Source organism: Neoarius graeffei, chromosome 23, assembly GCF_027579695.1.
Source record: "Neoarius graeffei isolate fNeoGra1 chromosome 23, fNeoGra1.pri, whole genome shotgun sequence".
Classification (NCBI taxonomy): domain Eukaryota; kingdom Metazoa; phylum Chordata; class Actinopteri; order Siluriformes; family Ariidae; genus Neoarius; species Neoarius graeffei.
Window position 1 is genome coordinate 45,984,666 of NC_083591.1, and position 22,163 is coordinate 46,006,828.

Genomic DNA, 22,163 nt, shown 5'->3' on the forward strand with positions numbered 1-22,163 from the left:
ACGGGCGCTTGCGTTTTTTTCAGGTTGCAGGACAAACTTGCGGCCAACGCGCGTCTTTCTCCATGAACAAAAAAAAACGCAGCGATTTGGGAAACGCCAAAAATCGCACGGCCAAAAAATCGTACGTCCGGTTGTGACCTAGGCTTAACACTAGTGCTGTCAAGCGATTAAAATATTTAATCGCGATTAATGTCGCGACTGTCATAGTTAACTCGCGATTAATCGCAATTTAATCGCACATTTTTGTCACATGAAAAACCATGTAATTCTCTTATCAGCATAAAAAAGTGAATGGGCTTGCTCACCGTTCGAACTACAGGGGTACTCGGGGGATCCGAGATCCCCTGAAACAGACATGAGATCCCTTGAAAACATAATTTGGGAAATGTTGGGGGGTCTCTAAAATATTGGCAAAATGATGTTTATTGACATAGCAATCGTGTGTAACGGGAAGCATTTGCATATCCGAAGTGAGCGCGCGATGGAGAGCCGCGCTCTGAGACAAGCGCAAGCACCCCCCCCCCCCCAAAGGGAAAAAAAGGGACACACACACACACACACACACCCCCCCCCCCCCCCCCCCCCCCCCCCCCCCGAAAATATCGGCATAGTTCGAATACTGGTTGTACCAATGTTTTTTTTTTTTTTTTTTTTTTTTTTTTATTGCAGAGCATAACACGTCTTGTCACAGCCACTGCAAAGTCGGGCTGGAGCCGCCGATGGGAAAACGAAACCTAAGCCGAGCACTGTGGCTCTTCGGGGGAGGGCAGAGGACTCTGGCTGTGCGGGGCGTGGCATTACAGTCTAGCTGCTATCGTTTTTCTAAGCAAAGTCTCTGTTCCAAGTTTCTGGCAGTTTCAAAAGCTTATGAAAAACCTACATCATGTCACAGAGCATTAATCTCGCGATAAAAAAAATTATCGCCGTTAAAATTAAGTCAAGTTAACGCGTTAATAACGCGACATTTTTGACAGCACTACTTAACACACATTTTATCCGTTTTCATGGAATACTTTAACAAATGTGATTTTCATGCACGTGAATGCAGTTCGGATTCCTAACCACGTTAGAATAGAGTTGTGAGTTTTAAGTTTAGCTTGATTTTTGTCATTTCAGTGTTTTTATGCCCCAAATGTGACTTGGTGTGTCAGGAGACTGATCCCTCAGAGTTGCTCAAGAGGCAGGCGAACCTCAGCGAGCTGAAGAGGTCGTTTTTGGAGCCACAGCCCAAGTCCTCAGGAATCAGTGAATGGAACAAGAGGCTGGCCTCTTCCCCTGCTTACTGTCCACGATTGAATGACATGACCATGATCGAACCTCTCTTGCCCTCGCAGGATGTAAGATGGATAGTTGGCTCAGGAAATTCTCCACACGCATGCCCGAGTGTGCGGTTTTCCCAAATCAGCAGTGCGCGCTCTCTAGTACAGAGTATTGAAGTGACCTTGCGTTGGTTGGTTTTGCTGTGGAATGTCGGGGCATGCTGCCATTTCCAATTTTACGTTAATGCAAGTGAAGACCGAATGCGATTCGGAAATAATTTATAGCTGTGGCTAAGTGTTTTAATTAGTTCGTTACGGTTGTTAATCTTTGAGCAGTTCAGTTTAACAGTATTGGGATTTTGGTTAAAGTTTTTCAAACTCGTTCATTTGTTTCAAGCCGTTGTTGTGGGTTTCTCATTCCTTTTGGTTTTTCTATTTACTCAAGTCATTTTTTTTTCTCCCCCCTTGTGGTCTGCATGCTCCACCCCGCATCCCAATCATGCACACCCTCACCCACAATCTTTATATACTTTGGGTTTTCCATATTGTAAACACAGTGACCCTCATTGTGTTTGTCTGTTTCTCTTTGTAGACTGCAGAAGATGCCAAATCTGAACCTCCACGGGACATTTTGGAAGAAAAACCAGAGCCTGCGGAGGCGGACTCTGCTGAGGTAGCACTAAAATCAACCATTCTATTATTGCGCTGTCCTAGCATGATCTGTTTTTTTTTTTTTTTTTTTTTTTTTTTCTTTCCAGTCGCCTTGAGTTCTTCAAATGGTTGTGTTTTGATCTTGGTATTTAATGACCATGTCTGGAAAGGGAGTGTTGTCCAGATATAGCGGTTGTGGGAAGCTAGTAAAATATTGCCAGTTCTAGCTTTCCCACTATCCACTGGGTTCCACTGCTGAAACCACAGAATGCCTTTAACATGATGTCATGGACATGTATGGAGCTGGTTGAGGTGAAAAGGAGGGAAAAAAAAGATTTTTTTTTAATTCAGGGTAAACGTTAGCACAGAATGCTGTGCTGTATTTAAGGGTTTTTTTTGTTTGTTTTTATTTTTTTAAAATGTACATACCTAAATCTTTGATACCCCTTTTCCACCAAATCAGTTCCAGGGCTGGTTCGGGGCCAGTGCTGGTTCACAACTCGTTCAACTTGCGAGCCAGCTGAGAACCAGTTTGCTTTTCCATAGCTCGCAGTGCTAAGGGAAGCCACGTCATTACGTCGTTGTATACGTCAGTTACGTCGCTACGTTTGCATAAACCTTGGCGTGAATATCGAAGCAAAAACACCATGGAAGAAGCAGGAGCAACAACAACAGCAATAATAATAATAATGGATGACTTTGCGTTTGTACAGCTGCTGCTTCTCGCCGCTTAAAAATGGCGATCTTTCGCGGTCTTGTTATTGTTGTTGGTCTTAACAACTCCGCCCCCCTGCCAGGGCTCGAAATTAACTTTTTTTCTTTGTGTCCCCCAGCGGTCCCGAATTCTGTGTTGTATTGTCCCGAATGGAAGCAATAGTGTCCCCATTTTTTTCCTCTCTGAAATAACCAGTGGTTAATATTATCATATGAAGTTACTATTATATTTGTAACTATGCGATTTTGAACCCTTTATATCATTTTTACAATAAGTCACAAGACACAAGCGACACATGTCCTATACATCATCTACTTCAAAATTAGTTATTGCATTTTCAGTTTATTAAACTTTGGCGATCTCACTGTATGAATAGATACCCGTTTATTTAAAGGGGCCAACTAGCTCATTCAGAAAATGTTTCAACTCCCTACATCTGCAGTACACTTTAGTTGAAAATAAGACCCCTTTTATGTTCATTTCATCTACTTATACCTTCAATATCTGTTGGCACTTATAAGGCCAACTTATCATTTTCACCATTACCGTTATCCATTTTTATGAACTTTCCGTTATCCATTTTATGAACTTTCGCTGCCGAAACGTGGGTGCAAATGTTAGCAACATCAGCATAGTGCCAGGTCCGAGCCTAGTTGTGCTGCTGACTGACTAAACTTTCTGAACTAGAAAGACACCAAGAAAACTCACTTATTCTGTTGAACGGTATCTTCCGTCAATATCATCCACATCATTCCTGTTGTATTTTATAACGTGTCTAACAGTGTTCATTAAGTTCATTCAGTTGCTAGCGTTGCCTGCAGACCAGGCGATGACACTTTGGATCCTGAAGGTCCCGGAGACGTTATGTCTGGGCTTTCAGTTTCTTCCCCGCGGTCGGTCCGCTTCAACCACTTAAGCATTTTTGTTCTGGCAAGAGTCGGCGCAGCGTGTGCGGTAGCAATTCCATTCCAAGTCCATATAATACGGACTCCGGCCGAAGATTCTAGAACAGAATGCACTGCTCTGTAGCCTACGGATGCAGGTGCATCGAAAGTGTAGCTACTATGTATTTTTTGCTGTTAACGTTTTAAAATTAAAATTGACAAATTAGGTGAATGTCTACGTATGTGTTACGGCTTTGTAAATAATATTAATGTAGAACTTTTTTTCTAGATCTATTTTTTTTCCATTGTCCCGGGATTGTCCCAGATATGATAATTTTGTGTCCCGATGACATTTTTTATGGTCCCCGGGACGTCGGGACACCGTTAGTTTCGAGCGCTGCCCCCCGCTGACGCAAGTGGTTCTTTCCTCTGGCCCAGCAGAGAGTTGGTGCTAGCCAGGAACCGGTTTTTCTGGCCCCAGAGCCAGTTCTTTGTCAGTGGAAACAGAAAACCCGGTTCCAAACTAAGCACTGGCCCCGAACCAGCCCTGGAACTGCTTTGGTGGAAAAGGGGCATTATAAAGGAAAAGTGTTCCTTTGCATGATGTGTGCTGCTATGTTATTGTATCGAGAGTTTGTTTGGTTGAAATTCATTGTTTTAATGGTTCTGAGCAAACTCCATGTTGAAGCTGTTCCTCCCATTGCGTGTGTGTGTGTACAGTGGGTTGGTACTTGTGGGGAAAATTACCCCTTCAGAGGGTGGGTGGGTGTCAGCAGAGGTGTGATGGAGATGGAATGAAATGCTTTCCTTGAAAACCTCACATGCAAAATCCATTATGACGAAAAAGAGGCCAACAACAAAAGGCCAGATGAAACGGAGACCCTGACAATCCCAGACATTACACCATACGTGATAAAAAATTCTAACGGAAAGAGCTTCACGCACTCCTTTGAAAGCAATGTGGTACATGATAACGTCAGCAGTGTGCTAGGCAATGAGCTCAAGATGGCACCAGCTCTAACCTGCCAAGAGATAGACCAAAGCTTGTGTGAGGACCGTAGAGACGAGGCACTCGAAATGCCCGACCAAGCCAAGTATAAAAATAAGGATTGTTTGATCCTGAGAAGAACATGGAGGATTTGTATTCAGAATCCCATGTTATGACACAAATGGAAGACGCACCATGTGAACTACTATCCAGTTGCCCTCCAAGTTCACCTGGAAGTCATTCGCTCACTGACTTTGAGCTCATCTGAAGCTATTTGTATTCGTTAAACTAAAAGACCAAAACTATTCCTTGTGTAGTTTTGACTCCATCATTTTAAAGGCGTTTACTGCGCACTAAAAACTGTCTTGGCAGCAGATGGGAACATCAATCCAAAATCCTGTCTCATTCCAAGTCACACACGGTTCATTATCTTTGTCCTTCATCTGATTTTTTTTTTTTTTTTTTGTGCTAATTATTTTGATGATAACTCTGCATTATCGATGCAGTCCTGCAGCTTGTTTTATTAGAGAGAGCTCATAAAAGTGAGGAATGATCTTTAATTAGGTGCGATTATTCATCACAAATGCAGTGCTCTGTTTGTGTGTGGTTGTGGCTCTTGTACAAAGTAAGCAATTTGATCGCTTTCGGTGCTTCCTGTTCTTATTTATTTATGTGAGCACAGTGTAAAGAGTTCTGGGAGGTTATATTCTGTCCTGACACAACGGGCGTTTATTCGGAAGAGATGCTTCTGGTTGTTGGATATGAGCCTAGCATCAGCTTGTCCATGTCTCAACAGGGTGAGGGTTCAGGGAGTTCTGTAGTGACTACATTTCCACATTTATCTTAATGCAGGGACTCGAGTGGGTTACTTTTTGAGGATGACAAAAAGATTTCCTGTTTTATATTGAAGATGGATCAGTGAAGGCCAATAACTCTTAGTTAACTGAGAGTGCAATGAATATGATTTTGCTGTCTAGAGAACTTTTGCAGTACCCCTCTCCTACATACCCGCACTTTTTGTTTTTCCATTCTATACCTAGTCCAGTGGTCTCAAAGTTTAGGGGAATAAAAGGGTACGAGGCAGAGAATAGGAGGGTACAATTAAAAAGGGTTGAAGCCCTTCACCGTGAACCATAGGCGAGAAAACTGGGGTTATGAGACACAGTTTCAAGGCGTTTGGGGAGGAATTTCCAATTTATTGTAAACAGCAGAATAGTCTGAAGTGATGGTAATCACTACTAACAGTTTTAATAGAACTGCCATTTAGATTAGATTCACTTTATTCATCCCACATCGGGGAAATTCACGTGTTACAGTAGCAAGAAAATGTCAAACAGATAACAAATAAAACTGAAATAAAAATTAGACAAACAAAGGATTAAATACAGAGGGCTATTTGCATTATCTACCATGAAAAAGTATAGAAAAATTGCCTTATTGAGAGGCTCGGAAAAATTGCACATTACAGGTAGACTCTATATATAATATACACACACATACATAATATATATTTTTATATTTTTATATATATATATACATACACACACACACACACACACACAAGTATGCATAAAAATAGTTAAGGGCCTATATTATTGCACATAAGGCCAAATAAAAAAAATAGCGTGTTTCCGGTAACCCGACCGACCGAGAATTTCGGCGGCGAAATTGCCGACCGTAAAGTTTTTATTACAAATTTCCCTCGATATTTTAGCGTAAGCGGCATTAGTTTGTCATAATTCTTTGTTTCAACGCATTCAAATTGTGAAAGAAACAATAAAAAGTAAAATGTTTCGCCACTTCTATCAGCCCTCCTGCATAAACATGGAAGCGCACTTGTATACTGAAGAAGGAAGGGAAAACTGAGCCGAGCCGCCATTTTGAATCCTCATTCAAGGCTGTAATGCAAATTGCTTCCTCTTCAGTATACAAGTGCACTTCCATGGCAGGGAAAAACACTACATTTTGCCGCCTATGTAGTCCCCTATTTATACAAATAGGAGTCATTCAGGATTCAGCCATGTTTTTGCTCGGTGTTTTTGCTCGACCCAAGTTCTACAGTAGGCTAGGTTAGGCCGTCTGCTTTTAATGGAAGTAGCCTAGCCTAGGACGTTATTTTCACGTTATTTCTTGATAAGGTGTTTTCATGTTATTACATGAAAATATCATGAAATAACGTGATAATTTCGTATCATGAAATTACGTGATATGTTATTACATGATAAATATATTGTAAAAACGTGATAACTTTAACAATATCTTTTCACGTAATTACTTGATTCTAAGCCAATTTTTTTTCTGAGTGTGGCAGCAATACGCTTCCGTAGATCATAACTCGAACTCTCGCGATATATATATATTTTTTTATTCGTTTAAAGATTTAAAACACTTTATTTTATTATGATGTGTGGTATAAAGGATTCTGTGCCAAAATACTATTTTGTAAGATGTTTACTTGTGTTAATTTTTTCGAACAAAATAAAAAAAAAATTAAGAAAAAAGAAACTCTTTCCTACCTACCGACCTTATTTTAGTATTTCATGTTACCTGAAACACACCATCTTTTTTTTTTTTTTTTTTTGGCCTAATTGCATCGATGAGAGATGGCAGAGGTAGTAGTGGTGAAGTAGTGCAAATTAAACGACAAACAGGTTATTGGTGCTACGTTACAAGTTGTGGGTGTTATACAGTCTGACAGCAGTAGGTATGAATGACCTGCGGTATCTCTCCTTCTTACACCGTGGGTGTAGCAGTCTACTACTAAACGAGCTGCTTAAAGCCCCCACAGTCTCATGTACAGTTGAACTCAAAATTATTAGCCCCCCTTGTGGAATTGAACATAATTCTTGATTTCTCCATGAAAATGACCATTGACAACAAATGTTTTTATTCTTGAAATAAATGCACTATGAAGACATTGTCCAACAAGTTTCATTACGATATCTTATCACACTGAGTTTCAACCAAAAACAGCAAAAGTGAGATGTTCAAAATTATTAGCCCCCTGACCATTAGTAGTCAATTGTGTACCCTTTTTGACCCACAACTGACAACAACCTCTTGGAATAGTTTTTCACTAGGTTGGCACAGGTCTCCTGAGGAATTTTGGCCCATTCCTCCATTGCAAACTGTTCCAACTGGCCCAAATTGGATGGTTTTCGTGCATGGATGTTCTTTTTCAGCACTTGCCACAGGTTTTCTATTGGATTGAGATCTGGGCTCTGTGCAGGCCACTGTATGACGTTGGTCTTGGTATCCTTGAAGTATTGCTGGACTATTTTAGATGTATGCTTTGGGTCGTTATCTTGCTGGAAGACCCAACGACGACCTAAGCGCAAAGTGAGAGCAGACTTCTGCATGTTTTCCTTCAGTATTTTTAGGTAATCTTCCTTTATCATGGTGCCATGCACCCGAACCAGACTGCCTGTACCTGAGGCTGCAAAACAGCCCCACAGCATGATGCTGCCACCACCATGTTTAACTGTGGGAACTGTGTTCACAGGGTTGAAGGCCTCTCCCTTTCTTCGCCATACATAGGCAATGTCCATATGCCCAAACAGCTCCAATTTCGTCTCATCTGACCAAAGCACAGACTTCCAAAACTCATCTTTCTTCTTCAAGTACTCACGGGCAAACTTTAGTCGGGCTTTGATGTGACGATGTTTTAGTAAGGGGGTTCTTCTGGGACGATAGCCCCGAAGCCCATTCCGATGAAGAGCCCTCACAACAGTGTGCCTTGACACACAAACTCCAGAAGAGGCCAGGTCAGCAACAATTTCCTTTGCAGATGTACGGGGCTCTTTACGGACATCTCTGACAATTTTTCTTTCCAGAGTTCTTGAGATCTTACACTTGCGTCCACGACCAGGTTTGTTCTTGATCAAATTTGTCTCCTTGTACTTGGCAATGATGCACCGAACTGCAGTTCTGGAGACTGTAAACCTCTTCGAAATGGCAGTGTAGCCTTGGCCCTTGTCATGAGCCTCCACAATCTTTTGTCGGAGTTCAAGACTTATTTCTTTAGTCTTCGGCATTGTGACAAATAGTAATCCTCCTCATTCATTCAAATGCCCTGTTCCTTGGAGTCCTTTTAAACTGTTGAATGGAGCCAATTGACTACAGGTGTTGCTAGGAAGCCAACTGATTGCACAGGTGTTGTTTAAAAGCTGATTGGTTAATTAACTGTGTTTTAAAAGCAAGAATCCACATGGGGGCTAATATTTTTGACCAACTCATTTTTACCATATTTCATATAAAGACAGCCTAAAACTAATTTCATATTCCAAAATGCACCACAAACATCTGAATAGTACTGGTGATTGTTTGTGTATATCAAATTTTATCAATGCTTTAAACATTTGGAGGATATTTGGGAAAATGTTCCAAAATTTAAGGGGGGCTAATAATTTTGAGTTCAACTGTAGGGGGTGAGAGGGGTTATCCATGATTGAGGTCAGCTTGGCTAACATCCTCCTCTCACCCACCACCTCAATGGAGTCCACAGGACAGTCCAAGACTGAGCCAGCCCTTCTGACCAGTTTATTAAGTTTCTTCCTGTCCCTCTCTGAACTTCCACAGCCCCAGCAGACCACAGCGTAGAAAATTGCTGATGCTACCACAGAGTCATGAAAAGTCCTAAGCAGTGTCCTGCACACACCAAAAGACCTCAGTCTTCTCAAGAGGTGGAGGCGACTTTGGCCCTTCTTGTACAGGACATCTGTGTTGTTAGTCCAGTCCAGTTTGTTGTTGAGGTGAACACCCAGGTATTTGTACTCCTCCATGATCTCAGTGTCCAAACCCTGGATGCTCACTGGTGCAATTTGAGGAACCGTCCTTCTGAAATCCATCACCACCTCCTTTGTCTTGCTGGCGTTGATGCGCAGGTGGTTCAGTTCGCACCAGGCGACAAAGTTGGTGATGACCTCTCTGTACTCCAGATCGTCCCCCTCTGATACATATAGTAAAGAATCAAAGGAATTTGACAATACAAAACTTTTATATATTTTTTTTATTTTTACAAAATCAAGTAAGTTACAAGAACTTGATTTTGTAAACATCAAAAATAAGTTTTGTATCGTCGAATTTCTTTTTGATTCATTATTCAATTTCTGAACAATCGGAGTATTGATCTAATCCTAACGCTTCTACAACAGTGTCTGTAGTGATATCAGGTACTGAACTTGATTCAGGGGTTTTTTTTTTTACATGTTCTATCTTCCCCTTTATCCTTCTTTTCTTTGAAAGGAACCGCTCTGTTGCCTTTTGCACAATGCGCCAAGCATGCAGAGTGGGCGGGTTTGACCCAAAACAGGCTATATACAATAATGGGATAGCAATCAATTATTTATAATTTAATATTTAGCCGACCACGGACCCATACACAGACGTATTTCACTCGGTAATCATAGTGATGGGTAAAATTACAGACTTTCCTGTGGTTTGAGGCCTTTTTGAAAACCAGGCATCTAACGTGCCACTCCGCTTTTTAGTCGCCATTTCTAGCCATGTGGTAGCGCGGCTCAATCGTAGCACACGAAACGTTGTCAGTCAGATTACAGCTTAGTTACAGCACATGACAGCATAATGGCTGCCTATATTTCTTACGGACGTGTTAGTATTTAGCTATTATTTAGTTGAATAAAACTCAGTTTCACATCGCATGCTGCTCAGTTTTGTACAAATGTGAACAAAAATATTTTTTGTTACTCAGTGAAAAATAAACTGCGGCAAATCCTACTACAGACGGCGATCTGCCACCGCCAGCCAGCTACTTTTGAGACCTCTGTAGTCTAAACACATCCCAGTAATAGTCTTGATAATGTGCATAGATGTTATTCAAGCAAAGCACCAAATTGGTGAAATGGTTAGGATTCATTTGCTTGCTTTGTTCTCGTACACTCGGTGTACTAAGGGTGTTTTCACACTTGGTCCCTTTCAGCCATCTAACCGAACTCAGATCGATGACTCAGCATTTTTTGCGCATATGTGAACACTCCAACCGTACCCAGACCCCTTTAAAGCGAACCGAACTGAGACCACCTCAGGAGGTGGTCTCAGTACGGTCCACTAAAAATCAACGGTACGGTTCACCTAATCTGCGCATTGTGAACAAAAAGTGCACCGGGTTCACTTCGCCTTTTTCACTGTAGTTAACCACCTTCGTTTGCCGTAGTTGGTCACGTGGCTGTAGCAGGGAAACTCAACTTCCTTTTGGAACTTACCACAGCCGCTTTACAGTTCTCTGAACTTACTGACTGATGAGTCGGCCACAATAATATAGCTATATTTTTTATTTATATATATATATAAAATTTTTCCTTAATTCGCACTATTTTGATCAAAGAATACAGCAGGGCAAGCATGGCAGCAGACATTTTGATTCAAGAGAAAATTACCCAGAATTCTGTGCACTGGGGGTCTGAGGGCTCTAGAGGACCTGGTGTGAACAGAAAGAGGACTGAGGCCCCATCAAAGCTTAACTGGACCAGAAAGAGAACCCAGTCCTCTTTGTAATAAATTCACAGTGTGAACACAAAAAGAACTGAGTTCTTTTTCTGTTGGTCCACTTTTTGGTCCACTTAAAGAGGACTGAGTCTGGTTCCTTTAAAGGGGACCAGGTGTGAAAACACCCTAAGTTTCTGGGTTGAGGTGTCTTTCCCCAGTACCTAAACATTAATATACAAATCCTTGCTAAGCACAGCCCTATCTGTAATCGAATTCCATAGATAACGGTCTGAAGTGCCATTTGTCTCTCAGAGCTCAGGTGACCAACAGGACACTGCAGTAGTAGAAGAAAATAAAGCAGACGCTATGGTGAATATTCTGACACCTAAAGCTTCAGATAATGTGGTGATTGAGGAAGGTCCTCCAGCTCCTCTGTGTTTTGTCTGAGGAGCAAGCCTCAGTATCTGGAGGCATACATTCAAAATCATTCAGTCAGGACTCCTCACTTACTGAAAAAGAAATGTCAGTACTTGATACAGTTGGGCAATCTGGAGACCAGGGCAATAGTAAAGACACTGCAATAGTGTCCTCTACTGGTGAAGCTCAGGTGCTCATGGTAGAAGAGTCTCTTAAGCAACTTGCATTGGACATGGTGCCAGTGATTTTCCGTTCAGTCATATACAGTGAAGGAAGAACTTCCTGCTCAGACTCATGCTGAGGAGAAAGTATTTCCTTTTACATGTGTCTTCTGGTATAGAACGACTTCCAGCTCTGATCCATATTGAGGAGGAATTTCCTGCTCAAACCCCTAATGAGGATCAAGAATTTTCTATTAAGGAGCATATTGTGGAAGAAGTGTCCCTTGCTCAGATCCCTGGTAAAAAGGGAAGGCTTCTGGCTGAGATAAATATTGACATGGAATAATTTGTTTCTGACCCTAGCTGGTCAGGAAAAACTGCTTGCTCAAACTCATCTTGAGAATGAAGTTTTCTTCTCGGGCCGATAGAGAGGGATGGATTTTCTATTCAAAGCCATCTATAGGATGCAAAACTGCCTGCACAGACCTGTATTGAGGAATGTTCTGTTCAGACCCATATCAAGGAAGAAGGGTCTCTTTCTCAGATAAGAAGAAAGGACATCCTGCTCAGACCCCTACTGAGATGGAAGAGCTTCTGGTTCTGACCTCAGCTATGAAAGAAAACTGTCCTGCTCAAGCCACTATTGAGATCAAAGAACTTTCTGCTCAAACTTGTACTAAGAATGGATTTCCTGCTCAAATCCAACTAGATGAGGCATCCTCTTCGACTCGAAGAATTTTCTGCTGAAGGAAGAGTCTTGTTTAGACGTGCTGAGGTTTCTGCTCAGAATCGCAATGAGCATGAAGTCAAAGATGTAGAGAAGAAATGGAGTTGCCAGTGAAGGAAGCAGAAGGTGATTTGGGGGTAAATGAAGCTTTTCTTCAGCACGAGCTGAAGCAACAAGGGTATGCAGATGAAGAAAGTCAGGGTTCCAGTCAGGAGTGGCGCCTGTAATTGAAGAGGAATAGATTTGTCCTGATGAGAAGGACTGCAAGAACCGTACTCCTACCAAGAAATCGGGTGTCGTGACCATGTTGAAGGCTTTTCTCATGAACGAAGAGAGAAATTTGGAGTTTTTATGCTTCTTCTAGCTCACCCATCAGTAAGCGGGGACGAGCCGAACCTGATGAAAGCCAGCTGTCTGCAGCTGTGTGGCTAGTGTCACCCTGTGAGGATCACATTACTGAGCAGGTTTTACAAGAGGAAGTGGAACCTAGCAAGATATGAAAACGCTACCTTCAGAGACTTTATACTGAAAACAAAGGGGAAGAAAAGCTCAAGTCCGAATATGGACAAAGTGGAAGAGGTTCTGCAGGAAGCGGTGGTGGTGTTGTCACTAAACCTCGAGTCTGAGTCCAGTCTCGAGTCCCCAGTGTTCAACTCAGTCGTTAAAGAAAATTTCAAGTCGAGTCCACTATTGATCCAAGTCAAGTCCGAGAACAAAACTCCAACCACACCATTCGACGGTGGCTGCCTTTTATGTGAAACCGTCTGCTACTGTGTCGGACTAACGTTACTCCTTGACTGCCCCATTTTAGTTAATAAGCTACAGATAAACAGCTCCTCGCTCTGCAAGCCCTGCTATCAACAGGGCAAATAATATGAGAGAGGGTTAACGCTTGCTAGTTCATCAGTCAGTCAGCAAGCCCCGCTATCAACAGAGCAATGAACATAGCGTGTCACTCATTTCCCTGGGTGGAGTCTTGCCAAATGACGAAGTTCGAGGTTGTTCCCATCGTCTCCTTGATAGTTGTTCTGCATATGGAACACACAGCAGTGCATTTCCCCCCCTGCACAAGAAGTCTGTATAAGCAAAGCAGACAATCCTAGGGGCGTTCTCTCCAGGCATTTTAGCACCATTAATGTTCGTTTGTTCCTGAACATGACCTACGAACAGGCAAATGTGCATGAAATTAGTATAAAAGTTAATGAAGATAAAGATCTGCCAAATTATGGCCGGTTATAAAAAATTAAGAAAAAATCCGAGTCCTCGTCTCCAATTTACGAGTCCGAATGCAGTTAATGCACAAGTCTAGAGCCCCTTTTCCACCAAAGCAGTTCCAGGGCTGGTTCGGGGCCAGTGCTTAGTTTGGAACCGGGTTTTCTGTTTCCACTGACAAAGAACTGGTTCTGGGGCCAGAAAAACCGGTTCCAGGCTAGCACCAACTCTCTGCTGGGCCAGAGGAAAGAACCGCTTATGTCAGCGGGGGGGGGCGGAGTTATTAAGACCAACAACAATAACAAGACCGTGAAAGATCGCCATTTTTAAGCGACGAGAAGCAGCAGCTGTACAAACGCGGAGTCATCCATTATTGTTGTTGCTGCTGCTGCTGCTGCTTCCGTGTTGTTTTTGCTTCGATATTCGCGCCAAGGTTTATGTAAACGTAGCGACGTAATGATGTGGCTTCCCTTAGCACCGCGAGCTATGGAAAAGCAAACTGGTTCTCAGCTGGCTCGCAAGTTGAACGAGTTGTGAACCAGCACCAGCACTGGCCCCGAACCAGCCCTGGAACTGATTTGGTGGAAAAGGGGTACAGGTCATTAGCGCTAAAGTCCAAATCAAGTCACGAGCCCTTAAAATTAGGGCGCAAGCTGGATTCGAGTCAGAGTCCTGGACTTGCGTACGACAAGCCTGACAGGAAGTAACAAAGATGAAGCAGGAAGTGAATGCAGTTAATGCCACTACCTTGTAGAAGTAACTTGATTTAACTTCAGTCTTGCCATGTCAGTCTCAAACTCAAATTCAAAAGGGACTTCTGTCCTCCTCTCCTTCGGTCTTATTTCTGAAGTGTTTAACCAGTGTGTAAATCATTGTACGGCCCTGTACATTAACTGCATCATTGTCGGTGTTCAAGAGAAATGTCACTGTATCCTCGTGCATGTAGTATGTTTTGTTTTCTAATAATTCATAATAAAAGACCACTGATTATGTGAAGGAGTACTTCAAGTGAAAATGCTAATCGTATTTGTGGGGTGTAAAAAAAAAAAAAAAAATTCGCAGTGACATTAGCCTTTTTGAGAGAAGTAGCCGTTTAAACAAATTGAGAAATCTATTAAAGGATCAGTCTAATGTGTAACTCAGTAGTTTAATTGAAATTGATAAAATCGTAGTGGGTGGGGGGAAAACATAGTGTACATCATAAAGTGGGACTTTTTTTTTTTTTAAATGTGTGGCAAGCAAGTCAGACTTTTTTTTTTTTTTTAAACCAACCAGACCACTTTTTTTTTTTTTGGCTCAAAAAGTCAAGGCTTATGAATTCACAGGTCATAGTTCACCTGGAGGGTCAACATGAAATGAAAGTGCTACCAGAAACAAATGTGTTTTTCATGTCCTGTGTCCTTTCTCTTTCAATGCCTTGGTTTTTCCTCTAGAGGTGAATTTTATTAGTTTGGTAGATATGTTACGTTCATTATGTCTTATTAAATCAAATCATTAGTTTTGTTTCAGACATGTAAAAGTTTTTTCCTTTACCTGACCTGTTTCGACGGTGTAACTTCCGTCTTCATCAGAGGGTCACCCGGATGTTGGTGCGTGACGTGCTGATGTTACGGACTCTACCGTATGTCAGAGGAGTTACAGAACGAATCCAAAGAGCCATGAAAAAACACTACATACAAACACCTGTGAAACCACACACAAAACTACGACAGCTACTAGTTCACCCTAAGGACAAAATCGATCAACACAATAAATGCAATGTCATATATGAAATACCATGCCAGTCATGCAACAAAACCTACATTGGGGAGACAGAAAGGAGTTTTAGTACACGAAAAAAGGAACATAAAAAGGAATGTGAAAAAGAAACAGAACAGAGACAAACAAGCGCAATAAAAGATAAAGCCATGCAAGAGAACCTCAAATCAGCAATAACAGACCACTGCAGAAGGGAAAATCATATAATGGACTGGGACAATGCTCAAATCATACAACAAGAGAACGACAGATACCACCGTTGGATTAAGGAGTCAATAGAAATCAGAAAGTGTAGGCAGATTCTACCATAACAGAGGCCAGTTAAGTCCCATCTCCTTAAATTGCTGAATTGATTATTTTGATCATTCTATTAAGTTTTTCTAGTAGCATTTGGGGTCTTGGACATTCACAGTAAATTTTAGGACAGTAGTCCTGGTAACTAATTAATAAAAGCCTGACATGACAGACATGCTAAATGACAATAGAAACACATCGGTTTCTATCATCAAAATCTGACCGACAAACTTACGTCTACCATCATATTCTGACAGACACTCTAGATGACAATAGCAACAAAACTGTTTCTTACATTATTAATCTGACAAATTTAGTAATAATATTAAATACCTCATCACTAGAACCAAATAATAAAATATTGAAATAAAGAAAATTTATTTTCAAAATTGAAATATCAACAATAATTGCCAGAACAGTGGCGATAGACACGACTGTGTCACTTTCGCGGAGAAATAACACATTGAAACGGCCTGTCGGCTGAAAGGGTCGCAAGCGGCTCCGATTTATCTCAACTTACGATAGTTTTCCTCCAGAAAAATTTAAATATGAATGCACAAATATATTCTCAATGTTTCTATCGTCAAAAATTTCTATCATCAGGATAGCTGACAGAAAATCTTACCTTGATTTATTTGATGAAATCTAGCTGTCAGAACTCCAAGTCTTGCCCGGAAGTAAATGTCTGCTGTCACAAAAATCATGCGCAGTAGAATTTCCTCTTTGCGTCAGTCAACATGTGCGTGGTGAGGGCTTGAATTTTGCTATCGTCAGGTGCATTTGACTGACAGACTGACGATAGCATTTTTTAAAAATAACTGTGGGCTTCTCTCGTGAACGAAATAGTTTTTTCGCTGTTAATCTATTTCAACTCTATCTGTTGACACCCAAAAATGATAAAGCCTGCTTCCACACGATAACTACCAAAGATCCATAATGGCCGAGTCTATCGTCAGGTCATCTGACAGAAATTCACTGACGATAGCAACAGCGATAATGAAAGGGATTTTTAAAATGGGAGTTATGTCTGTCAGATATGTCAAAGAAATAGAACTTTATTCTTTAAAAATCTTTTATTGATATACTCGGTGTATTTTTAAATGACGTGCTGTTTTAGAAGACCAAATACCATATTTTCAATCTTGAAAATATTACCTCACTGAAAAAAGGACAAGAAAAATTTCTTATTTTGTGGGCAAGTGGTTAATGGATCCAGTTACGGTAGAATCTGCCCGTAGCCCAAGAACAATAAACAGGGATGAGGGGGCATACATGCTCTCCCACACCTGAAGCGCCGTCCTGAGGGGGCAACACTGACAGCGGGAGGTGTGACCTACCTGTCAATATTGACAGTGAGGTCACACCTCCGTAACATCAGCTGATTATAAAGGCACGTCATACACCAACATCCGGGTGACCCTCTGATGAAGACGGAAGTTACACCGTCGAAACATGTCAGGTAAAGGAAAAAACTTTTACATGTCTGAAACAAAAGAAAACTAATGATTTGATTTATTAGTTTGGTCTGACTGCTGTTTTGCGTCTCTGAAGATCCGTTTTCCCGCTAAACTGTTGGTACTCGCTGTGTAGTGTGTTTTTTGTTTTGTTTTTTCAACGGCTTGTGCGTTCCTTACTTTCTGATCTCTCCTATCTGCACAGCAGTCAGAGGAGTCCGAGGAGCCGCTGCAGCCAACGACCAATGAGGTGCCTATTGTTCATACTGAGACCAAAACCATCACCTACGAGTCTGCTGAGGTACACATCTTCACGTTTACTTCATGTTGCTAATCGTCGTTGCACACGTCTCGCTAATTACCTTGTTAAATTGCTTCCTAAATATTTTTAAATGAGTTGACTTGACGTGTTCTGTTTGTGTACAGGTGGATGCTAATGGCGATGCAGACCCTGGAGTTCTCATGAGCGCTCAGACGATCACATCCGAGAACAACAGCACCACAACCACGACACAAATAACAAAGGTCAGTGACGTCAACTCGGGAAAGCAGGCTTAACCACTCAGCCAGTGGAGAACAAAAACATTTTAATAAGACTCAAAGAAGCACCTTGTGGAAACAAACTGCATGACACAAGAGTGCGCACCATTTGAGCTACTAGTGTTTGATGGCTTTTCCCAGTATATCCAGCAAATATCCCTTTTTTTTCTTTTTTGCCTCCACTACCTCTTGATACTTAAAGGAACAGTCCACCGTATTTCCATAATGAAATATGCTCTTCTCTGAATTGAGACGAGCTGCTCCGTACCTCTCCGAGCTTTGCGCGACCTCCCAGTCAGTCAGACGCGCCGTCACTGCTGTTAGCAATGTAGCTAGACTCAGCATGGCCAATGGTATTTTTTGGGGCTGTAGTTAGATGCGACCAAACTCTTCCGCGTTTTTCCTGTTTACATAGGTTTATATGACCAGTGACATGAAACAAGTTCAGTTACACAAATTGAAACGTGGCGATTTTCTATGCTATGGAAAGTCCGCCCTATAATGACAGACACCTTCTGCGCGCTTCGACAGCGCATTGATACCTTCACTCCTCTTCGGGCACGGCCAGGTGAGTGAATGCCCTGGTCCATCCGCCCTGTCTAAAAAAAAAAAAAAAAAAAAAAAAAAATGGTACAACTCGAGCCCCATGGTAAAACTAGGACTTTGTCATTTTTTCGCATGAGGCCCCTGGTAAAACCACACTTCCAGGAGGGGCTGCCGTCTGCCTCCCAAGCCGGCCGAGAGCGCTCCTCATCGGGCACGGCCAGGCGGGCGAATGCCCTGGTCCGTCCGCCCTGTCTAAAAAAAAAAAAAAAAATGGTACAACTCCAAGTGAAGGTATCAATGCGCTGTCGAAGCGCGCAGAAGGTGTTAGTACGCCTGTCATTATAGTGCGGACTTTCCATAGCATAGAAAATTGCCACGTTTCAATTTGTGTAACTGAACTTGTTTCATGTCACTGGTCATATAAACCTATGTAAACAGGAAAAACGTGGAAGAGTTTGGTCGCATCTAACTACAGCCCCAAAAAATACCATTGGCCATGCTGAGCCTAGCTACATTGCTAACAGCAGTAACAGCGCGTCTGACTGACTGGGAGGTCGCACAAAGCTCGGAGAGGTACGGAGCAGCTCGTCTCAATTCAGAGAAGAACATATTTCATTATGGAAGTACGGTGGACTGTTCCTTTAACGATTATTCGCTGAATAATAACGGAGATGAAGTCGAGATAAAAATGGATCACGGTAGATAAAATTATCTGTTTTGGTAATTTTGGGGCTAAACTGACTGACTAGACAAAATAGCCATATCTTAGATGAACTAAAGATTGAACCGTGATTATTGAGAAATAGTCCGAATTTCTCGAACAGTCAGCACATGCGGTTTTCTATAATCGCATGCGTATTTATGAATGCATCGGATGCATCTTACCTTGCATTCGTATTTACTGCCCGTGTTTTTTACTTCCGCAGATTATTTTATATTTAGATTGAATACAATCAACTTCAGTGAAGGACATCATCTCTCTTTTATAACTATTTTTATATTTATACTTTGTTTACATCTTTCTTCTGTGTTAGACGGTGAAGGGAGGCATCTCCGAGACCCGGATCGAGAAGAGGATCGTTATCTCTGGGGATGCAAACATCGATCATGACCAGGTACTGAGGCGCATGCTTGTGCGCTCTCTCTCTCTCTTTCTCTGCACTTCATTAGAAATGGATTTGGCTTCATTTCAGATTGTGACTGGAATCCAAATATTGAATTAATGAATTGTTTATTTAGCTAGGTTGGAGTAATTGAATGCATGGTTAATATTTTGGATTTGCTTCTGTTTATAAATAAATCTAGCAATATATACAGTGCACACTACCGTTCAAAAGTTTGGGGTCACTTTGAAATGTCCTTATTTTTGAAAGAAAAGCACTGTTCTTTTCAATGACGATCACTTTAAACTAATCAGAACTACACTCTATACATTGCTAATGTGGTAAATGACTATTCTAGCTGCAAATGTCTGGGTTTTGGTGCAATATCTCCATAGGTGTATAGAGGCCCATTTCCAGCAACTCTCACTCCAGTGTTCTAATGGTACAATGTGTTTGCTCATTGCCTCAGAAGGCTAATGGATGATTAGAAAACCCTTGTACAATCATGTTAGCACAGCTGAAAACAGTTTAGCTCTTTAGAGAAGCTATAAAACTGACCTTCCTTTGAGCAGATTGAGTTTCTGGAGCATCACATTTGTGGGGTCGATTAAATGCTCAAAATGGCCAGAAAAATGTCTCGACTATATTTTCGATTCATTTTACAACTTATGGTGGTAAATAAAAGTGTGACTTTTCATGGAAAACACAAAATTGTCTGGATGACCCCAAACTTTTGAATGGTAATGTGTGTGTATATATATTTAAAAAAAAAAAACTTTACTAATCACACTTTTTTTTTTCAACCTTTTGATTAGTTTTGTCACTGTTTCAACTTGACTTTTAGAGTTGTGCAAACAAAAGCTTGTAATTTTACACAGCAAAATGTTTAACCAATGAATCACAATACCAGGCATTAATTCCCTGACTGATTCTTATCTAATTGTGGTGATTCTCCTGTGTGCGCCCCCTGCTGGTCTTGTGTGGCATTTCTCTGAACAAGGCTCTGGCTCAGGCCATAAAAGAGATCAAAGAGCAGCACCCAGACATGTCGGTCACCAAAGTAGTGGTTCATAAAGAGACGGAGATCTCGGCTAGCGAAGGTGACCAGTGACGCAGGTAAGGGAGGTAGCGTAGGTGAGCCTCCATTAGAATCGTAGTGCTTTCCATTACTGCTGGACTCTTCGCTGTGTTTTGATCTGTGCTAGTTTAGCCGTGTATGTGTAATGGTTTTGCTCTGTGTGCTTGCTTTTTTTTTTTTTTTTTTTTTTTGTGGGTGTATCAGCAGCATGAACTTGCTTTTGATGCCATTTATTATAGCGCTTTTGATTTTGTAGCATCATTTCCTTTCTGCTCACTCACTGCTGCTGCCACTGTGGGACGTTGCCTTTTTTTTATTTTTATTTTTTATTTGTGCTGCAAAGCATGTCATTTGATTACCGCTGGGTTGGATTTTGCTATACAAAATCACAGATTAAAAAATGCTTACTAACTGTGTATCATTTTTCCTAACCAAGTCTACCACCTGCTGCACTACGCACATCAGCAGAGGCACGATCTGTAGCGTGTACAGACGATGCAGTTCTCTGGAAATATTGAAGTGTGACAGAACTGTTATCCTAACCATATAATATAAATTATTCTGCCCTACATGCACTCACCTGATGGTTAAATATTTCAGGAGAGAATAAAGATGCTAGCCAGACCTTGGCAATTTGTGCAAAGGTACAATCAACACCTCTGTCAGAACAAAAATTCGGATAACTCACCGAGGAGCCTCATAGTTATCCGGTGATTAACATTACGATAATGGTCTGGTTTTATTGGGAAAGGTCCAGACGATCCAATTTAGTCAAATACCTGTTATTATATTAATAAATAACTACAGACTGCTACCGCATCATTTTAAACTTGTTGGCAAATGTGCCTAATCTTCCACATGTTCTCAGTCATAAACAAATGCCTTATCCTTGCATCAAAATGGTGACTGAACTCTGACCTTTTGACACCTCAGTTGACCCAGTAGGAGCTTCCGTGTCCCGTCCACAGCCGAAAATAGCCAATGAGTCCATGCTGAAAAGAAGCGCTTGCCCCTCGTTCATGTTCAGACAGAGCCAGTTGCAGCCAGCTGTGCTGATGACTAGCGCTTTGTGTAGCCAATGAAATTCCGAACACGAGGATATGCAGCTTCGACCAAAGAATATACATCACTTCAACTATGTTTATGAAACCTGCGCAAAGTGTAATGTAAAAACTGTAACTGTTTTGCTGTGTGCGTGCAAAGCGGCAAAAATGGCTTTTGAGGTTAGGATTAGTGCTGTCAAAAATGTCGCGTTATTATCGCGTTAACTTGACTCAGTTTTAACGGCGATAATTTTTTTTATCGCGAGATTAACGCTCTGTGACATGATGTAGGTTTTTCATAAGCTTTTGAAACTGCCAGGAACTTGGAACAGAACAGAGACTTTGCTTAGAAAAACGATAGCAGGTAGACTGTAATGCTACGCCCCGCACAGCCAGAGTCCTCTGCCCTCCCTCCAAAGAACCAGCGCGGGCAGCTCGCGCTGCCGCGCCTCGGGACGAAGAGCCACGGTGCTCGGCTTAGGTTTCGTTTTCCCATCGGCGGCTCCAGCCCGACTTTGCAGTGGCTGTGACAAGACGTGTTATACGGAGCCGTAGTAACTCGTCCCCTCACTTTTAATTACCCGACCGCACGCCTTAACGCAAAGCGTGCGCACGGGTTATAACTCGTGCGCGCGCATTAATATCTCGTGCACACGCCTTATAAGTCGTTCCCACGCTTTATTTTTTTATTCACCATGTCACCTCTACGGCTCCGTAGTGTTATGCTCTGCAATAAAAAAAAAACACATTGGTACAAAGCAAGCCCATTCACTTTTTTATGCTGATAAGAGAATTACAATGGTTTTTCATGTGACAAAAATGTGCGATTAAATTGCAATTAATCACGAGTTAACTATGACAGTCGCGACATTAATCGCGATTAAATATT

The 22,163-nt window shown here is 41.6% G+C and overlaps 1 protein-coding gene across 6 annotated transcripts in view; it reads left to right on the forward strand.

Annotated features, from left to right (window-relative positions):
- LOC132871760 (band 4.1-like protein 3) overlaps nt 1–22,163 on the forward strand; it is a 105,275-nt gene that overhangs the window by 80,445 nt on the left and 2,667 nt on the right. For 4 of the 6 annotated variants that reach the window (XM_060906243.1, XM_060906247.1, XM_060906245.1 and 1 more), the window contains exons 13-17: nt 1,852–1,932; nt 17,170–17,265; nt 17,391–17,489; nt 19,085–19,165; nt 20,154–20,269. In XM_060906243.1, the coding sequence (XP_060762226.1) occupies nt 1,852–1,932; nt 17,170–17,265; nt 17,391–17,489; nt 19,085–19,165; nt 20,154–20,264 (468 nt within the window). In that variant the 3' untranslated portion in view covers nt 20,265–20,269. The remainder of the gene's footprint in view (nt 1–1,851; nt 1,933–17,169; nt 17,266–17,390; nt 17,490–19,084; nt 19,166–20,153; nt 20,270–22,163) is intronic. The other 2 variants (XM_060906246.1, XM_060906248.1) reach the window with 2 other exon arrangements.